This window comes from Manihot esculenta, chromosome 13 (genome assembly GCF_001659605.2).
Source record: "Manihot esculenta cultivar AM560-2 chromosome 13, M.esculenta_v8, whole genome shotgun sequence".
Lineage (NCBI taxonomy): Eukaryota > Viridiplantae > Streptophyta > Magnoliopsida > Malpighiales > Euphorbiaceae > Manihot > Manihot esculenta.
In genome coordinates this window covers 13230416-13248128 of record NC_035173.2, presented here as the reverse complement: position 1 = coordinate 13248128, position 17713 = coordinate 13230416, and the positions used below count along the sequence as shown (strand labels likewise).

Below are 17713 nucleotides of genomic sequence, written 5' to 3'. Positions count from 1 at the left end.
GAGTTGAATTGTTAAATAGAACTCCTTAAAGACTCATCATCGTACTGCCGGATATTTTGAAAGTCGAAGGAGAGTTTCTTTGGAGGGATGCATGTAATATATATAGGCCATAGCAAGTTAGGTAAAATTATTGATAGAACATGGATTCAGGTGCTAATACTATTTCTAGGCCAGACCTGTTAAAGTAGATGAGAAGACTCGATATAAGACAAAATCATTGACGTTCGTTCTGCAGTGGTATCATGGTCCTAAAGATGGCCAAATGGCTTCTCAGATTAGTAGTTTCATCATACTTGTCCAGGCTCGACAACTTCATTTGAGAAAACGTCTTCGCCAGTATTTCGTCAAACAGAGTGAGACATCTCCCAACGCGAAATCATCTTCTTACTCCTTTTAGAACCTCTAAACTACACACATCAACTTTCAATCTACATTTCTTAGTGTTTCATCTAAGGATTCCTAATCTTTTAACTTGCTCTTACCTTTGGAATTGACAATCCCAATTCTTGTAATCGTATGAGCTCGTGAGGTGCTTCTACTCTAACTTTGGGTGTCCCATGAGAGGCCTCCTCTCTTGTCCTAGCAATGCCTTGGGAAGCCTCTTTCCTGGCCTTGTATTGCTCTAGCCTGGCTTGCAATCTCATAACATATTATACCATCTGTTCATTATTCATAGCGTTAAGGTCCATCTCAATCGCAATTGGAGGAGTGTTCTGCTCGCTTCTCAATGGAGTGGGAACAACGATTGTTCTGTTTGCAACAAATTTAAAAATATCCTGTGAGTTTTTGGCCATTGGGGATAGTGAAGAATGTGAATGAATAAGAAAATGGAATATAAGGCAAGCCGGATTTTCCAAATGAGAAAAGAAACTCTTTTGAATCCCTATAATAAAACTAAATAATATTGTTGGAAACACTATTTTGTGAGTTGGCAATAAGAAAAAAGAAAATGTGAGGCGGCTAGTGTCTTGTGGGCAACTACTTAGATGCTCAAGTGAGTGTCTGATTACATGGGCGAGTGAAATAATAAATATGAAGTAACTTCAATGTATTAGAAAATCGTACTTGAAACTTTGCATGCTTGCTGCTTTTTTATGCTGTAAGAAAGAAAGGTTAATTAGTTATTTTTCTTAGAATCAAGAGTTTACCCGCTATTGGATAAGAGATCTCGTATTTGTAGGGATCTCTTATCCTTAAATCCCGTATTTGTAGGGATCTTGATGATCTAGGTATAACAACTACCAACGAGAATATGAAGATGACAAGCTCCGTCTCATGATGGGCGAGGGGCGAGTCTTCATATTCTATCATATGAGGATGAGGTCCTATGTGACCGAGCTTAGATGTCTAGGCATGTTGGGTATGAATTATAAACATATTATCGCCGGGTCTAATGAGAGATTGCTGGCATGTAAAGTTTTTTGAGCGAGTATCGAGTCATATTCAATATTAAAATATATTAATATTTAAAAATTTTAAATTAATTAGATGCTTCTTTACTTAAATTTAAAATATATTATATTATTAAAATTTAATAATACATATAAAATTATATTATTAATATAAAAAAGTTTCTAAATATTGAAATTTCATTTGATAAATTTCATAAATAAGAAAATAAATTACTTAGATTAACTATAAACATTTTTAATAATTATTTATAAAAAATAATTATTTTAAATAATTCTTGCAATAAATAATAATAATTTTTTAAATATTAAATGATAATATCAAATGATAATTATTTTTTTCACTTCCACCTATTTCCCATAAACTTAAAATTGTAAAGTGTTAAAAATTTTACAAGGTGAGAAAAAATTATGTGAATGAAATTGTTGAATAACTTTTTTTGCTGGCTTCATTTATCATTACTTTGAAATATTATTATGCTGGTAAATAATATAATTGTTGAAAGTTGATATTCTAATATTATTAGTATTTTATTTTATTCTTTTAGTGATATTTAAGATTAATTTTTTTATTATTATACTAATTATTAGATTCTTAAATGGCTGCAATATTTGGCAAATTTATATATAAAAATAATTAATAATAATTTATTATAATAATAAAATATTAAATTTTACAAATAAAAAATAAATAACCTTCGCCAAAAAGAAATAACATGTTCGAAAAAATTAATATCTATTAAATTTAATAAGATCCTTTTTAATGAAAATAATGTACCATGTAAGACTAGTATTCGATTCAAAATTGAACCGATTGAATCAAATTAATTTAAAATTTTAATTTGATTTTTATTTATTTCAGCTCGGTTCAGTTTAATTTTTAATTTTAAAAATTTCAATTATTTCAATTCAGTTTAGTTTTGATCAGACAAAATAAAAAAAATCAAACCGAATCGATTAACGATAATAGTATATTATTTTCGATAATAGTATATTATTTTCAATAATATAGAGGGATTAGAATTATATTAAAATTAAAATATTTTAATTAAATTTTAAAATATTAAAAATAAAAGATAAAAAATAAAAAAATTATTAAAAATTCAAATAGATCAAAATTGAATCAAATTGAACCGAATTAGACTAGTTCAATTCGATTCGATTTCTAATCAAAATCAATTCGATTTTTATAAATACCAAAATTTTAATTTTGAATTTATTCAGATCGATTCGATTTTGAATGAAATTGAGCGGTTGCTGACTGTATTCTTTTATAATTATATTATTTTTTCAACTCAATTATTAAAAGAGCATAGAAATTAAGTTTAGACTAAATTTAATATAACTTAATTTTTATCAACACGTGTTAGAATAACGAAACAATATTTTAAAGTAATTTTAATAGTATTTAAATCTTCTTTTAACTCTTAAAACTTATGTATATAAATTTTAATATTATTAAGTATGAAATATAAATTATTTAGTTGATACTTAATTATATTTAAAATCATATAAATAAGTTGAAAAGCCAAAAGGACCTTTAAATACTGTTAAAATTAAATTAAAATATTAATTTATTATTTCAATATTTATTAATAAAAATTTAAATATGTGAAATTTAATTTAAAAATTAATTCATATAATTTTTAATTATTAAAAGGGAAAAATAATATAATTAAAAAATAACTTGATTAAATTTAATAATAATAAATAAGTATATGATTTAAAAATATTTATTTTAAAGGACCTTTTTATTAATCAAATAAAACTTTAAGGATCATATTATAATTTATTATTAATTTTTAAATTCAATTTATTTCATTAGCTAAAATGGTGAGCAATATTAAAGTTTTATCTTTATTGTAAAAAAAAAAAGATTAAATATAAATGGTATTTTTCATAAAATTTTAATTATTTATTTAATATTCTAAATAATAGTAATTAGGGCAAATTATAATTTAGTCTTTGTACTTTAATAAAATGTAAACTTTAGTCCTCATATTTTTAAAATTTTACTGTTGAGTTATTGATATTTGAAAAAAATTACAATTTAATCCTAACTTTAGAATCACAATTAATTTATCATTAATTCTAATAAAAATGACCAAATGCCCTTTAGTATATATTTTTCATCTAAAATATAATCTCTAAATGCTTATTTAAATCTACAATTTAATCTCTTAATTTAATTTTTATATTTTTTCAATTCAATCTAATATTATTATAAATTTAACCTTAAATATTTAATTATTTACAAATAAGTACCTACAATTTTATAAGTTAATCTTAAATAATATACTTATTTTAAAAAAATAATTTACAAAAAGCCCATATATTTTTATAAATTAATTTCTAAAAATTATAATTATTTATAATTTCTAAATATTGATTTTGCTATGGCAAATTCATAAAAATATAGGGTTTATTTACAAATTTTTATAATATTTAGAGATTAATTTATAAATTTTAAAAATTTATTTAAAAATAAATATATATTTAGAGATCAAATTATCAAATAAAAAGCATATTAATAAATAATTATAATGTTTAAGGGTTAAATTATAAAATATATAAATTTATTTATAAATAATTAAAATATGTAGTGATTAATTTATAAAATTATTAAAATTATTTATAAATAATTAAAACATTCAGGATCAATTTATAAAATATAAGATCTTGTCCATAAATAATTATAATATGTAGGAATTAATTAATTACAAGTATTATTTGTAAATAAATATATAATGCAGATCATTTTATAAAATTCAGGTACATATTTGTAGATAGTTCAATATTTAAAGTTAAATTTATAATAATATTAGAATTAGTTAAAAAAAAATTAAATTAAAGAATTAAACTATAGATTTAATTAAATTTTAAAAATATTATTTTAAATAAAAAATATAAATATTTTGATAATTTTAATTAGAATAAACGGTAAATTAATTGTTATTTTAACTGCGGTGATTAAGTTATAATTTTTTAAATATTAAGAACTTAATAGTAAAATTTATAAAACGTGAAAAATTAAAGTTTATATTTCACTAAAGTATAGGGATGAAACTGTAATTTATCTTAATAATAATAATAAAAATAATAAAAAAGGACAGCAGCAGAGACAGCGTCGAAGAGGAATGGCAGGTGAGAAATTGCGATTTCATAAGGAGCGAGCCTCTTTCTCCTCCACAGTTGTAGTTGTCCATCTTAAAATAACTCATTAAGACTCAGAGAGAGAACACATACAATTGTACAGCAGTCGTCGTCTAGGGTTCTTCGGATCATAATCCCTCAAAAATCCCCAATTCACCATATTAATACCATCCTATAAATTAACCGCATTGTTACAATTCTTGTTGTCGATCGATTCATTTCTAAGTTCAATCTAATGTGTAGATGTACTCGAGTAATTTGAAAGGGTTTATACTGGCTGTGGTTTCCAGTGCCTTTATAGGCTCTAGCTTCATCATCAAGAAGAAGGGGCTCAGGAGGGCCGGCGTCAACGGCCCTCGTGCTAGTAATCTTTCTAATTTCTATTTTTTAACGAAATTTTTGCTTCTTTTCTCTTTTTCTAATTTAATTTTGTTTTTTCTTCTACTGCGAAGGCGTTGGAGGATATGGTTATCTGTTGGAGCCACTCTGGTGGGTGGGCATGGTTACCAGTAAGCTAAGCTTCACTCTTCTTCTTCCTCTTCTTCTATTACAACCACTTTTTATGTTCATTTATTTGCAATGGAGTTATTTTCAGCTAGTAGTTACATAATATAACCCATTTTAGATCTATTTAATTGAATTGAATTATATCTCTGACTTTCCCTTTAGCTGTATTCTGTACCTGCTAGATTTGACTTTTTACTTGGTAAACTGGCAGTGATCGTTGGAGAGATTTCCAATTTCGTAGCTTACATTTATGCTCCTGCCGTTCTTGTGACGCCTCTTGGTGCTTTGAGTATCATTGTTAGGTAATTTTTATCTTATTATTTTTGTATTTTTCAAATGTTCAAAAGCATTAACAGCTATTTTTTTGACAACTAAAATGTCTTCCTGATACCTACACGAGCATTTGAGTGCCATTTTGTTTAATTTTGTCACCTTCTGCTAGTGTACATAGAACTGATATAGATTAAACATTTTATTCTTCTGCTAAGTACACATGGATCTACGCCAAAATACTCATTGAAGTGGGGAATGAAACATTACCTTATAGATGGATTCAATGTGATGGACGTGTTAGACCACCCGCCTTTTCCCTCATCCTCACTGTTAGTCAGTCTGATTATCCTCTTGAAGGCAATTGCCTTTGGAATAGGGTAGCTATCTACTGCTAACCTCAAGCTCAAATTACCATCCCCCCCTTAAGTAATGGTTATTACACCATTGCCTTGTTACCCTCATGTTACAATGCTCACCTTTGGCACTAATTCTAAGAAGAATCTAATGCTTCAATGGGTTCAAGTGTCTCCTCTAGGTCTTGGAATTTCATTACCTTGACGAGCACTTGGTCCTGGGTTCTTGAGCCTTGAGATACTCTCACCCCATCACTTGATTCTATATGTTTAGTTTACTTTCTACTGATCTACTCACATTAAAATTCACTTCTAAACCATGGTTTGAGCAGAAAATGTGGCAAAGTATGAGTGAACAATCATTGAATGACAACTGGCTTGATTATGGATCGATAATGAAATATATATTTAAGGATATCAACTTCGCCCCATAGGCAGCACATAAGCAGATTGAATGACATTACATGAATCAGTAAAGTGCTAAGAGAGGGATTTATATGGTACCAACCATTGACAATTACTTAACCTAAAGTGGGGAGCAAAACAAATTTGATGTGCTGACCATGGGCCCTGATTTTTGGGATTTTCCAGTAATCCTTTTATTTGTTTTCAACTACCAACCTTTGAGAATTACTTAGTCGTGTTTCTCATTATGCATTTAAAATGTGCAGTGCTGTATTAGCCCATTTCTTGTTGAAGGAGAAACTGCAGAAGATGGGAATGTTGGGTTGTCTCCTGTGCATAGTTGGTTCCACGGTGATTGTACTACATGCACCTGAAGAGCAGTCCATTAATTCAGTTGAACAAATCTGGGAATTAGCTATCCAACCAGGTATTCTACTGGTATTTCCGAAAAGAAATATAAAAAATACAACAAAAAAGATGGGGGAATTGTTGAATTGTTTTTTCTCTTGTTTTTGGCTCTCCACCTAATCAGTTTGATGCTCTTCTCGTCCAGCATTTCTTTTGTATACAGCCTCTGTGGTAGCTGTAGCATTGGTACTGATCTTGTATTGTGCTCCCCGCTATGGCCAGACTAACATCCTCATATATATCGGGATATGCTCCATGATTGGATCATTGACAGTGAGTTATTTGTAAACTGTAGCTATTACATAATAAGCTAAAATGAACTGTCATTCTGTGTTAGCAAATGTGTTTTTAACAGTTTAATCCTGATGGGACATTTGCATCTCTATTTTAAAAGGAGCAATTTTTTTTCTGTTTTGCAGGTTATGAGCATAAAAGCTATTGGTATTGCAATAGAACTAACGTTGGAGGGTATAAACCAGGCCAAATATTTCCAGACTTGGGTTTTTGCAATGGTCGCAATTACCTGTATCATCACTCAATTAAATTATCTAAACATGGTTAGTATCATATAAGCTCTTCTATCCGACCCATTTTTTTTTATGGCAATATTTCAGATAAATCATTTTGGTGTTATTGGTGATGCTGGTAGCTGTGTACTGCATCCTTTCTTCCTCTTATTTTTATTGCACTAAACCTTTATTACGTGTCAACTAGTTTTTCTTTTTTAACACATGTACTGCGTTTATTTAATTAATAGCTCTAGATGATTCCATAAATGGATATGAGTTCAATTGAGCCCTTGTATTTTTATTCAAGGGCCAAACAAGTTCTATTTAAAATTTTGGGCCAATTAAGCCCCTGTACTTCTATTAAGGGCCAAATATGTCGTAACATAATATAATATTATTTTTTAATAAAAAATTAAAATATAAAAAAATTAGTAATTTAATTAACATAAAAATTTTAAAAAATGTGTAGATATAATAAATAATTTTTAAAATTACAAAAATGAATTTTTATCATATAAAAAATATTTTTATTATGAAAAAAATAATATTTTATTATTAAAAAATAATATTATATAAGATAAGGGCTTATTTGGCCATTGAGTTACAGTACAGGGCTTAATTGGTCCAAAATTTTGAATTGGGCTTATTTGGCTCTTAAGTAAAAGTACAGGGGTTTAATTGGACTTATATCCTTCCATAAATCTCTGTCTCCTGCAATTTTTTACTTTTCTGGCAGTTTACTTGTACATTTGCTCTTTTCAATTGCACTTTGTTGTGGCAATAGTACATAATATTTCATGTCTATATTAATGAAAATAAAAGAGTTCCTTTGTCTTCTTGTTAGTAACTATTTAAGTTAATAAGAATATATAAAATGCTGTTCATTCTTTGGTCATATATTCTAAATTTCTTGAACTCTCATTAAGTAATTATGTAAATGGATGATCTTTTTAACTGTATATATTTTGCTTATCCACTGTCTTATTCATTCTTTCTGATAAGGGTCAATTTTATCCTTTTTTTTTTGTTGTCAAGCCAATAAAAATGATTAAATGCACGCAAAAGCAACACCAATCTGTATATATAAGTTACATTTATGGCAGGTAAATCCATACATTGTCTTTTAAGTCCTAGTGAACCAAAATTCTACGTATTTGCTAGCGAGAAAATTGTAATCCCTCTATATCCTATTCATTTTCCCCCACAAAATCCAAAGTTGGTTAAACAGGATTTAATTGACACTATTCTTTTTCATAAAATCCTGACACCTTAGAATCCAAAGTTGTACTTTCAGTTGTTATAGCAATTAAAAGAAGAGAAATAGAGAAAGGAAGAAAAGATAGAAGAGAGAGAGAAAGAGAGGTATGCCAACTTATCTCTAAAGCCAATTGCCAAGGAATTCTTAAAAAATACTGACAGATTCTAAAGCAGCCTTTCTCTCTTGATGGACATCTTATTACAACTTAACCATATTTCGACGACTTGGTGTTTGAATATGTGAGAGAAATAAAGGAGGCTTTTTATGGTTTATCTAAGGTTATGTTGGAACTATCAGATAGAATAGGGGGCTAATTTTGGAGGAGTAATTTTCACTTGTTGTCCCTCAACATTCTGGTCACTCAATGTCAATTTCATGTTAAAATTAATAGATATGTCCCTCTATTTTTAAAACTCAACACACTCATCTTGATTTTTTTAACCATCCAAATTGAAGTTTCTTTGTCAAAAATGCAGTTAATAAAAATGTGAAGTGACTAAATTACCCTCTTCATTCTTCTCCCTATCCATCTTATATCATTGTCCTTTCAATTTGGAGTTCCTTGGACCATTTTCCCAATCAGCCCACATAATACATTTACACCAACAATTCCATTTAAACAAAACTAAGAGTGTCAAAATCCCAGCCAAATTTTTAGATCTACAAAATACTCTTAACTGAAGACCCATATTACATAAACCCAGAGGACGCTATGTCGGTGGCAGAGGAAGACACTATGTTGGCGGCAGAGGAAGTGGATGTAGTAGAGAATACAGTAGTGGTGGTAGTAGCTTCATCGATTTGAAATGATTGGGATTTCAACGCATAAGGTTGGGAGATTTTTAGGAATTACTTTAGCTTGGCATTTTGGCTTCATTAAAATCAATATTGAAATCTTGAGCTATTTCACAAATGGAGTATGATAAGGGCAACTTGTAGATCAAAAGGTCAGTTTTCCCATCAAGTAAAAAACCATAAGCACATCCAAGTCAACCCCATGTTGGGGCCTCTGACGAAAATGGATTTATGGGCACAAATGGGGTTTATATCAACATTGGCTCCAAAGAGGCAATTATTGTGATTATCATCAAGGCAAGGGACTAAAGAGTTTAAGATGAAAATTGAAACACACTCTAATTATCACAATCCCTATCTTGTATCTCTAATATGATACTGTGATAGTATTGTGGATATGTATTATCGTTCTATTTGATAGGTTCAGGTCAAAGTGGTTGCAATAGATAAGGGATTAATATCTTATCTCTAAGCTTAGCTTGTTATCTTTAGTTTGATTTTTAATTATTACCATTAGTTTGAATTTTTAAATTTGAAATTTTAACAGAAGATAGGAATTATTTTTGAATTTAAAATTTGAGGTAATTTGGATGTAGCTTTCACCATAAAAAAGGCATTAAGATCATTAAATTATACATTCAAAAAAATTAATCATAAGTTCATGAGTTTAGAGAATTCTCTCAAACGAATTCTCAATTTATGTCACAATAGGTTTCCCAAAAAAAGCAAAAACATAAACAAGAGAAAATCAGTTTGGCAAAAGGAGGATTTTCGAGTTAATCGACATGGGACGAGATCCTATTCAAGGGAATTTAACAATTGATGCGGTCGTCATGGGTGATTGATCTAACAATTCTAGAAGAGAAGTGAATACTTTCATACAGCAAACCAATGCTCGGTTAATAACTTGGCTCTTCAAATTTTTGAGCTCGCACCTTCAATAGAGGAGCAAGCCAAAACCAAGATGGAATGAATAGCAACCAGCAAAATTTTGTCCAGTCAAATAATGATCGTTTGGAGGGGCACATTGTGCCTAGATATACAAATAATGATCGTTTGACGACTTTAATGATCCGCTTGGATGGCTTAATCATTCTGAAGAATTTTTCCACAATCAGCGAACAACAAAAATAGATAAAGTTAGTCTAGTTGCCCTTCTGTCTTAGTAGTAAGGCTCAATTCTGGTTTTACAGGCTTGAATAGGAGGAACTGGGGATGCCATGGCAAATGTTCAATGAGAATTTCAACTTGCAATTTAGTCCTCCTTTGTATGGTAATCCCTTAGGAGAGTTGGTGAGCCTGAAACAAGATGGATTAGTAGAAGATTATCGGTGCCAATTTCAGCAAAGGCGACAACTGCTCAAATCGATCAACAAGTTGACTTTTTTACCATAGGATTGTTTGAAACTATTCGGCTTGAGGTGAAACTACATAACTCTCTCACTTTAGTTACTATAATGAATTTTGCTCGAACATTCGAAAAGAAGCAACAATTGGATCGCTCAGACAATTAGATGGAGACAACTTATTGGTCATTTTAGGGGCCTCCACGATCTACATGCAGTTTAAATCATGAGTCTAAAGGAAAAAACAGTCCAGCATCTTCAAGTGTGGGAAGCACCTCAACTCCATTTGTTAAACGGTTTAGCAGGACAAAAATGTTTGAATGTTGAGTTAAAGGCCTTTGCTACAGTTATGATGAGCCATATTTTGGGTGGAATTGGAGGATCCAGGACTCCATTTGTTAAATGATTTAGTAGGACAAAAATGGTTGAATGTTGAGTTAAAGGCCTTTGCTACAGTTATGATGAGCCATATTTTGGGTGGAATTGGAGGATCCAGGACCTCTTATTTTCAAACCAGATGATTGGGGGCAAGCCTTTTCTCCAAGAAGGGGGATAATATTGTGGATATGTATTATCCTTCTATTTGATAGATTCTGGTCAAAATGGTTACAAATTAGGGGTCAATATCTTATTTCGAAGCTTAACTTGTTATCGATTTTTAATTGTTATCTTTAGTTGAATTTTTAAATTTTAATGTAATCTGAATGTAGCCTTCACTCTAAAAAGGCATTGTGATCATTGGATGAGACATTCGAAAAATTATTCAATCAGTTTATGAGATCAGAGAATTCTCTCAAACGAGTTCTCAATTTATTTCACAATAGGTTCCTCAAAGAAAAGCAAAAATATTAACAAGGGAAAATCAGTTTAGTGAGAGGAGGATTTTTCAATTAATCGACTTGTGACGAGATCCTATTCAAGGACACTTAACAAATAGTCTTGGTGAAGTAATCCTTGTGAGTCATGAGGCCTTGTTATGGTGCCGATTGAAATGGAAAACAAATGATTTTTATATGTTGATTTGTTTATGAATGGAAAATAGGGGAAGAGTTGCTTGAAATGGTTTTGGTTTACTGTTTTGGACAATTTTAAGTGGACAAGCAGCAAGAAAATTTCGTCATTTCTGTTCATACCTTTGTAATGGGTAGATTTGCTATGTTGAGAAAAATAGAGAGGTTGGGGATTTGGGGGTTTGGGGAAGAGGGTATTTCTAGGAATAAAAAGTATTCTTTAATCTTGACCATATTTAATTCATTTGCCTAGCAAATTTAATGGATGGGGGGACTTTTGTGTGACCTAATTAAAAATAGGGATGAAAGACTTGAGTTTTAAAAATAAAGGGACATATCTGTCAATTTTATTATATCTTAATGACTAAAAAGTTATTTACTGTATCATTAAAGTCTTTGTTACCTGCCATTGCATATTTCTAAATCATTTTCTCTCCACCCACTATCCTAATATAGATTTCTTTTTATTATTTCTACTCTAATACATATATATATATTACTCACATTTTATAAATTGAATATTAAAAATAAATGAAACAAAAATCAAAGATCATTGCGTGGTAATAATTCATGTTCTTTAAAATATTTTTGTAAATATCATTATTTTGATTATATTTTATCAAATATTACTCTAATTAATTTAGTTGTTATTAATTAGTATAAGTCACCATTATGAAAAGCAATTTAAAACTTTTATCTTACTAAAAACTATTTAACTTTATTTGTCCAAAAATAAAATAAAAAATAAATAGTGAAATGAAGGTTGACATTTTTAAATAAATAAATAGAAAGGGAGAAGCATTTGGAAATTGTTTATATTTATTTCATTATTTCATTATATATGGTTTTATTTTGAAAATTAATATTAAATAATGTTTAATTAGATAAAAGACTTGAATTGTTTTCTTAATAGCAGCTTATAATAATCAATAATGTTAAAAAAGCAATAATAATATCTAATAAACATAATTAAAGTTAATAATATTTTAAAAATATTTGAAAAGTTTATACATTATTGCCATTCAATTAACAAGGGAAGAGTGGGGGCATGCCATTCAATTGAATGGGGGCATGCTTAAAAATTTAGCAGGTGCAAATGCATTGAAATGAAAATTAAACATGAATTTTATGAATTGGAAGGGCAATTGAACAAGTTTACTTTGGAAAATTTACAAGGGAAGAGTGGGGGGCCACTCTTAATCCAGCATTGTTGCATATACTTCTGAATTGTGCAAGTATTTTTTTTTTTTTTTTGAATTTCTTATCTGCGTGTGTGTGCCATGTCCCCCTCCCTTTAATAAGTTAATTAATGTTTTGTAAAAGCTAATGACATTGATATGGTTGCAGGCATTGGATACTTTTAACACAGCAATTGTTTCTCCAATATATTATGCCATGTTTACATCATTTACAATACTTGCTAGTGCTATAATGTTCAAGGTATGCACAGTTCTCAAAGGAACAGAGAGAGATAGAGAGATACGATCTGCAAGACATAAATTTGTTTCATGTTTTCTTTAGGATTATTCTGGCCAAAGTGCAAGCAGTATAGCATCTGAACTTTGTGGTTTTGTCACTGTGTTGTCTGGGACTGCTGTATTACATAGTACGAGAGACCCCGATCCACCTTTCATAACAGGTACATCTCATGCATATAGGTGTGGTTGCAAACATGATATTGAAATATCACTTGAAAATGTCTCTATCTTAATTTAAAATGCTTGTTATTGTTAACAACAACAGCAACAACGAAGTCTTAACCCAAATTAGGTGGGGTTGTTATATTTGAATATGGATCCGTTTTGCCATTCAGCTCTATGCTTATTATCATCAACTACCTATCAAATACCATGATCTTTTTAGAGAGATACAACTATTTTAGAAAATAGTTTTTAGTTTAGATATGCCTATATAGGTTGAAAATTTAAATAGATGGTGTGATTCTGAAAAATTGGAATTTATGATTGAACTAATTCAATCTCAAATTTGTCTTCATTGTGGAGTTGCTGCTATTGCTATCTTTTAAATGGGTTGTCTAGTATCATGAACCTTAATATGTTATGTATTCTGCATAAAATTTGTTTTAAACTGGATGGTAATCTATTATGGGCATATGGAATTGCAACTAAACGTTGCGAAGGATAGATTCAAAATCATATAGTAGTATAATAGTTATTTATTTTCAAATGCAAGGAAACTGTCAATAGCAGAATCGGTGCTGGTTTCTCAAATGTAAGCTAAACTTATTGATATCTTCGGAATCCCCTCCCTTCCCACCAACAATGACTCATGGGGTTTGATCCATGATCTGATATATCCTCATTGGTCAAACAATTAGTAATACAGTAAATACATTTTCAGTCCAGGTTCTCAAATGCTGAATAATTGGCCAATATTTTAGCATGCGATATTCTGTAATATGAAAAGCAACCTCCAAATTCCAATTCATCTTACTCTATACTGAATCAAATTAAACTTAATCACTGGCATGATTGTTGACAATTTTCACATGAGTATCTGTAATATATAATATATCTTGGGTGAAAGGTTCAGCTGTTCGAGGAAAAAAAAAACGGAAGAAAAATTATGGAAGAGTACAAGACATGGTGATAGTCATGAATAATCTCAAAGTGAATTTTGCCAGTTGGATGACATATAGGATTGTTTAAGAAAATTTCTTAGTGGGAAATATCAAATACCATTTACCATTATGTCTCTAATTGGACAGAGAATCCATTTACCTAAACTTGCTTAATCACTTTGTACATTCTAGGTGACTAAGGTAAATTGAATGGAGTAAATTCAATTTTTAATTTGTATTGCATCTGTATTCGAGTTAAGTCAGTTTTTATTCACGATATTTGTTTATGAGCTTAAAAGTTCTGTTGTCAATTCAACTTGAGTTTGGCATGTGTTCATAATTAGTTACTTTAGGGAGTTAAGCCGATATTTGGGACCTTTCAACAGTGAACAGATATGAAATGCTACAATCTTCACCATTTTGTTTAGACTTTAGAGACCTTAATTGCTTGGTTTCTCCAGTTTTTTTTGCTTCTACGTTTTTCTCCCTATCCAGTATTTATGCCAATTATTTGCATCAAATTCTTCGGATTTGCAGTTCCTATTATCAAGCTCTAAATCCATTTTCTCCAGCCCTATATAACTCCAACCCCTTTATATGTTCAAGTAGGATTCCTTCACACTCTGCTTTTAGAATTAAGATTAGCCTTCAGGTGATATTTCTGCTTCCCAGACAACTTGTACCTTTTAGAACAAGTATTTCAATTAGAAAAAAAAAGAAAAGAAAAGAGAAGCATTCTTTCATTTGCCAAGAAATCTCTCCCTCTATTTTATAAGATATTTTATTGAGAAAGATCAAAAGTGTACTCACCCATGGAGGAAAAAGGGATCCTTATAAAAACATTAAGTAACATGAAACCCAAAAACTATTGTCCCCCTATCAAGTGGATTATGCCAAGAGGATATCCCCAAAATAACTTCAGCAGTGTATGACCACATAAAAATGTAAAACCATTCCCCAACAAAGTAAAAGACAAGCTCTGATTTTGAAGATGTATGCATATGTTTCCATCCAAGGACTCCACAATACAAAAGAAAAAAAAAAGAGAAAAAAAAAGGAAGAAAAACTTCTGCATCTTTATTGCAATCAAAACACCTCCATTTTTTACTGAGGACTTTGGCACATCTAATGCTCTTCAAAACTGCTAAAATTATAAGCGGACGAGAGCAGAAGAATAAAAGCCTGATATTTTCTTTCTTAAATTTTTTGTGGATGTATATTGTTAAACTTACAGATTCACTAAAAAGGAAGAATTCAACGTTACAGCAGTATTAGTCCACAATCAATGCACACTAACATAAGGCACAATTACAACACTCTCTTTAATCGAAGGCAAAATTATGAGTTCATAACAATTTTTTGGTTGAACTGATGAAAATTTTCCCCTAATTCATGGGATACGATTATGAGAAATCATTTGATTGATTAGCAAAATTATTGGCTTGATAAATTCTTGCCCTAATGAGTGATTTATAGGATACCATATATATCTTGTAAGTTGTTTCTTCCATTGTTAATATGAATTCTTATGCATTATGCTTACATACAAGTGAACAAATGTAATTCTTAGAGATCTTGTTTCAAATGGACATAGGCTTTCAATAACTAAACCATGTAAACCCTTCTCTTCTTATTTTCTTCTACATTTTTTGTCATTTTAAATTTTAAAAATTTACTATTTAGACGCTAGGCTTTATTGTTAATAATGATTTGGTATTCTGCTTTTGCACTTGATCTAGTCACTTCATCCTTCTTTCCTAGGATATTAAACTCTCCCTAATTTGGACATATACCGGAAAGTAGATTGGCTATTTGAAGAACCTACCCAATTTGTCTCAAGATACTAGCAATCTATGTGTGTCATCGTCTTCATATAATAGTCCTTATGATAGGGCTCCTTTAATATATCAAAGGATGTGAATTACTATATTCCAATGATTGTCACAGAGCTTGAAGATAGTAACTAACTGCACTAACTAGAAAAGAATTACCTGGTCCTTTGATTGTAATGCAAGTGAACTTGCCAACAAGACTTCAGAATAAAATAGCATCATCTAGAGGCTATTCCTGTTATTGTTTTAATCATGGTTGGGGCTGTAGGTAATGAAAACAGGCCTATAATAGCCGTAACACAAGTTAACGGCCTTTCACAAAGCAACATTTTTTTTTGAAGTTTTGCATTGTTCATGAATGAGTAGATATTTAAAGATTGCATTCTACATCTAACTTTTCTTTTTCTTATATTTTTATTTGTACCAAAAGGAGAAAAATGTAGGAAAAGCAACGAATTGTAATGTTTTGACATTTCGACTATTGTAAATTTATTTTGTTACTTAGTCGATAACACTCAAATTATTTCTTAAAAAGGAAACAGCAAAAAGTAGTGGCCTTAAGTTCATTACACTTTTGGGTAGCCTGGTTTGATTTTTGGCATATGGGCCAATAGTCTGGCAGCTCTAGTTTTATGTATGTGTGCATGTCTCAAAAAATACTCAGTTTTTGCGATGCTAATATTGTGATTTTATTTATTTATCAATCTATATGTCTGTTTATTTATCAATCTATATGTCATTGTTATAGTTGGATTTTGAATTTCTTATGAGCGTCAATTTAATATTGAATTCTTTTGCATTTTCTTTTAAAACTTTTTTGTGCCGACCTCTCTCAGCTCAGGCACTCAAGGACGCCTTTGCTAAATCAAAATTCTTCCATTGTTCTCTATTGGAGACATGGCGTATTCTAGAACATATTGCAGTATAGACTAGGATTGTAACTGAGAATAAAAACAGAAGAAAATTGTGATATAATTTTCAGCTTTTAACATAAGTCGAAGTGTGTCTAAATGCATCCCAGATCAAGGAAGAAGAGATTGAAATTCTTTTTGGTTGGAAAGATTTCCTTCATTTCTCACTAAACAGTGTGTTTACTAGATAGAATTTTCTGATATAATGTTAACATAATTTCCAAGGTTTGCATTTATTTGATAATTCCAAATTTGCAGATCTTTATACTCCATTATCTCCAAAAGTATCATGGTACATCCAAGGCAATGGAGAACTTTGGAAGCAGAAAGATGAGGATGGCCAAACCCCTAATTTTGTTACGGTTCTTCGGCAAGACTACTTCAAGTAAGTAAAAAGTATAATCAATTTGGAACAAAAGGTTTGAAAATTATCCAAATGACTCAAAGAGCTTCTGAATCCTATGGTATTGTGCAGGTGATTTTTATCTGGTGATATTTTTGTTAGGGAAATTCTTTGTATTTGTTTCACCTATTAAAGCTGCCAAAAAAAAAAAAAAAGAAAAAAAATTTACATTTCCATTTTGTGGTGCAGTCCCGAGTGACTATTTTTTTTCTTTGTTTTGTTTTTGCTTTTTCACATTTCCCCTCTTTTCAACTTGTAGTTATATCATATTTCATTGTAAAAATGAAGTCTGGTCTCTGGTGTGTAGCCTTCTTATTTAATCTCTCGTCCTTTTCTTTTTTTCCTCATGCCGTTTTCTTTGTCCTTGCTTATAATAACAGGATTCATTACCCTTTTATGAGATTAACACATCCTATTCCTAACAAAATTTAATCATTTAGCCCTGGCAAATACTTTCGAGGAAATCTTTTCTGCAGATTCTGGTGTTTGGTTCACTCAAAAGATGAAGGCATTATTTTTTAAAGAGAATAATGGAAAGTATTATTCTAATAAAAGAGAAA

General features: G+C 30.1%; 1 protein-coding gene across 1 annotated transcript; it reads left to right on the top strand.

The window, feature by feature from the left end:
• The first annotated feature begins 4533 nt into the window (after positions 1–4533).
• LOC110630100 (probable magnesium transporter NIPA6) lies at positions 4534–17473 on the top strand. The gene is made up of 10 exons (XM_043949567.1): positions 4534–4926; positions 5015–5071; positions 5281–5371; positions 6367–6527; positions 6654–6781; positions 6928–7065; positions 12774–12866; positions 12948–13065; positions 17009–17135; positions 17226–17473. Exons 1-10 carry the CDS (start codon positions 4806–4808, stop codon positions 17227–17229), a joined length of 1038 nt encoding a protein of 345 aa, XP_043805502.1. The 5' UTR covers positions 4534–4805; the 3' UTR covers positions 17230–17473.
• Positions 17474–17713: the final 240 nt, after the last annotated feature.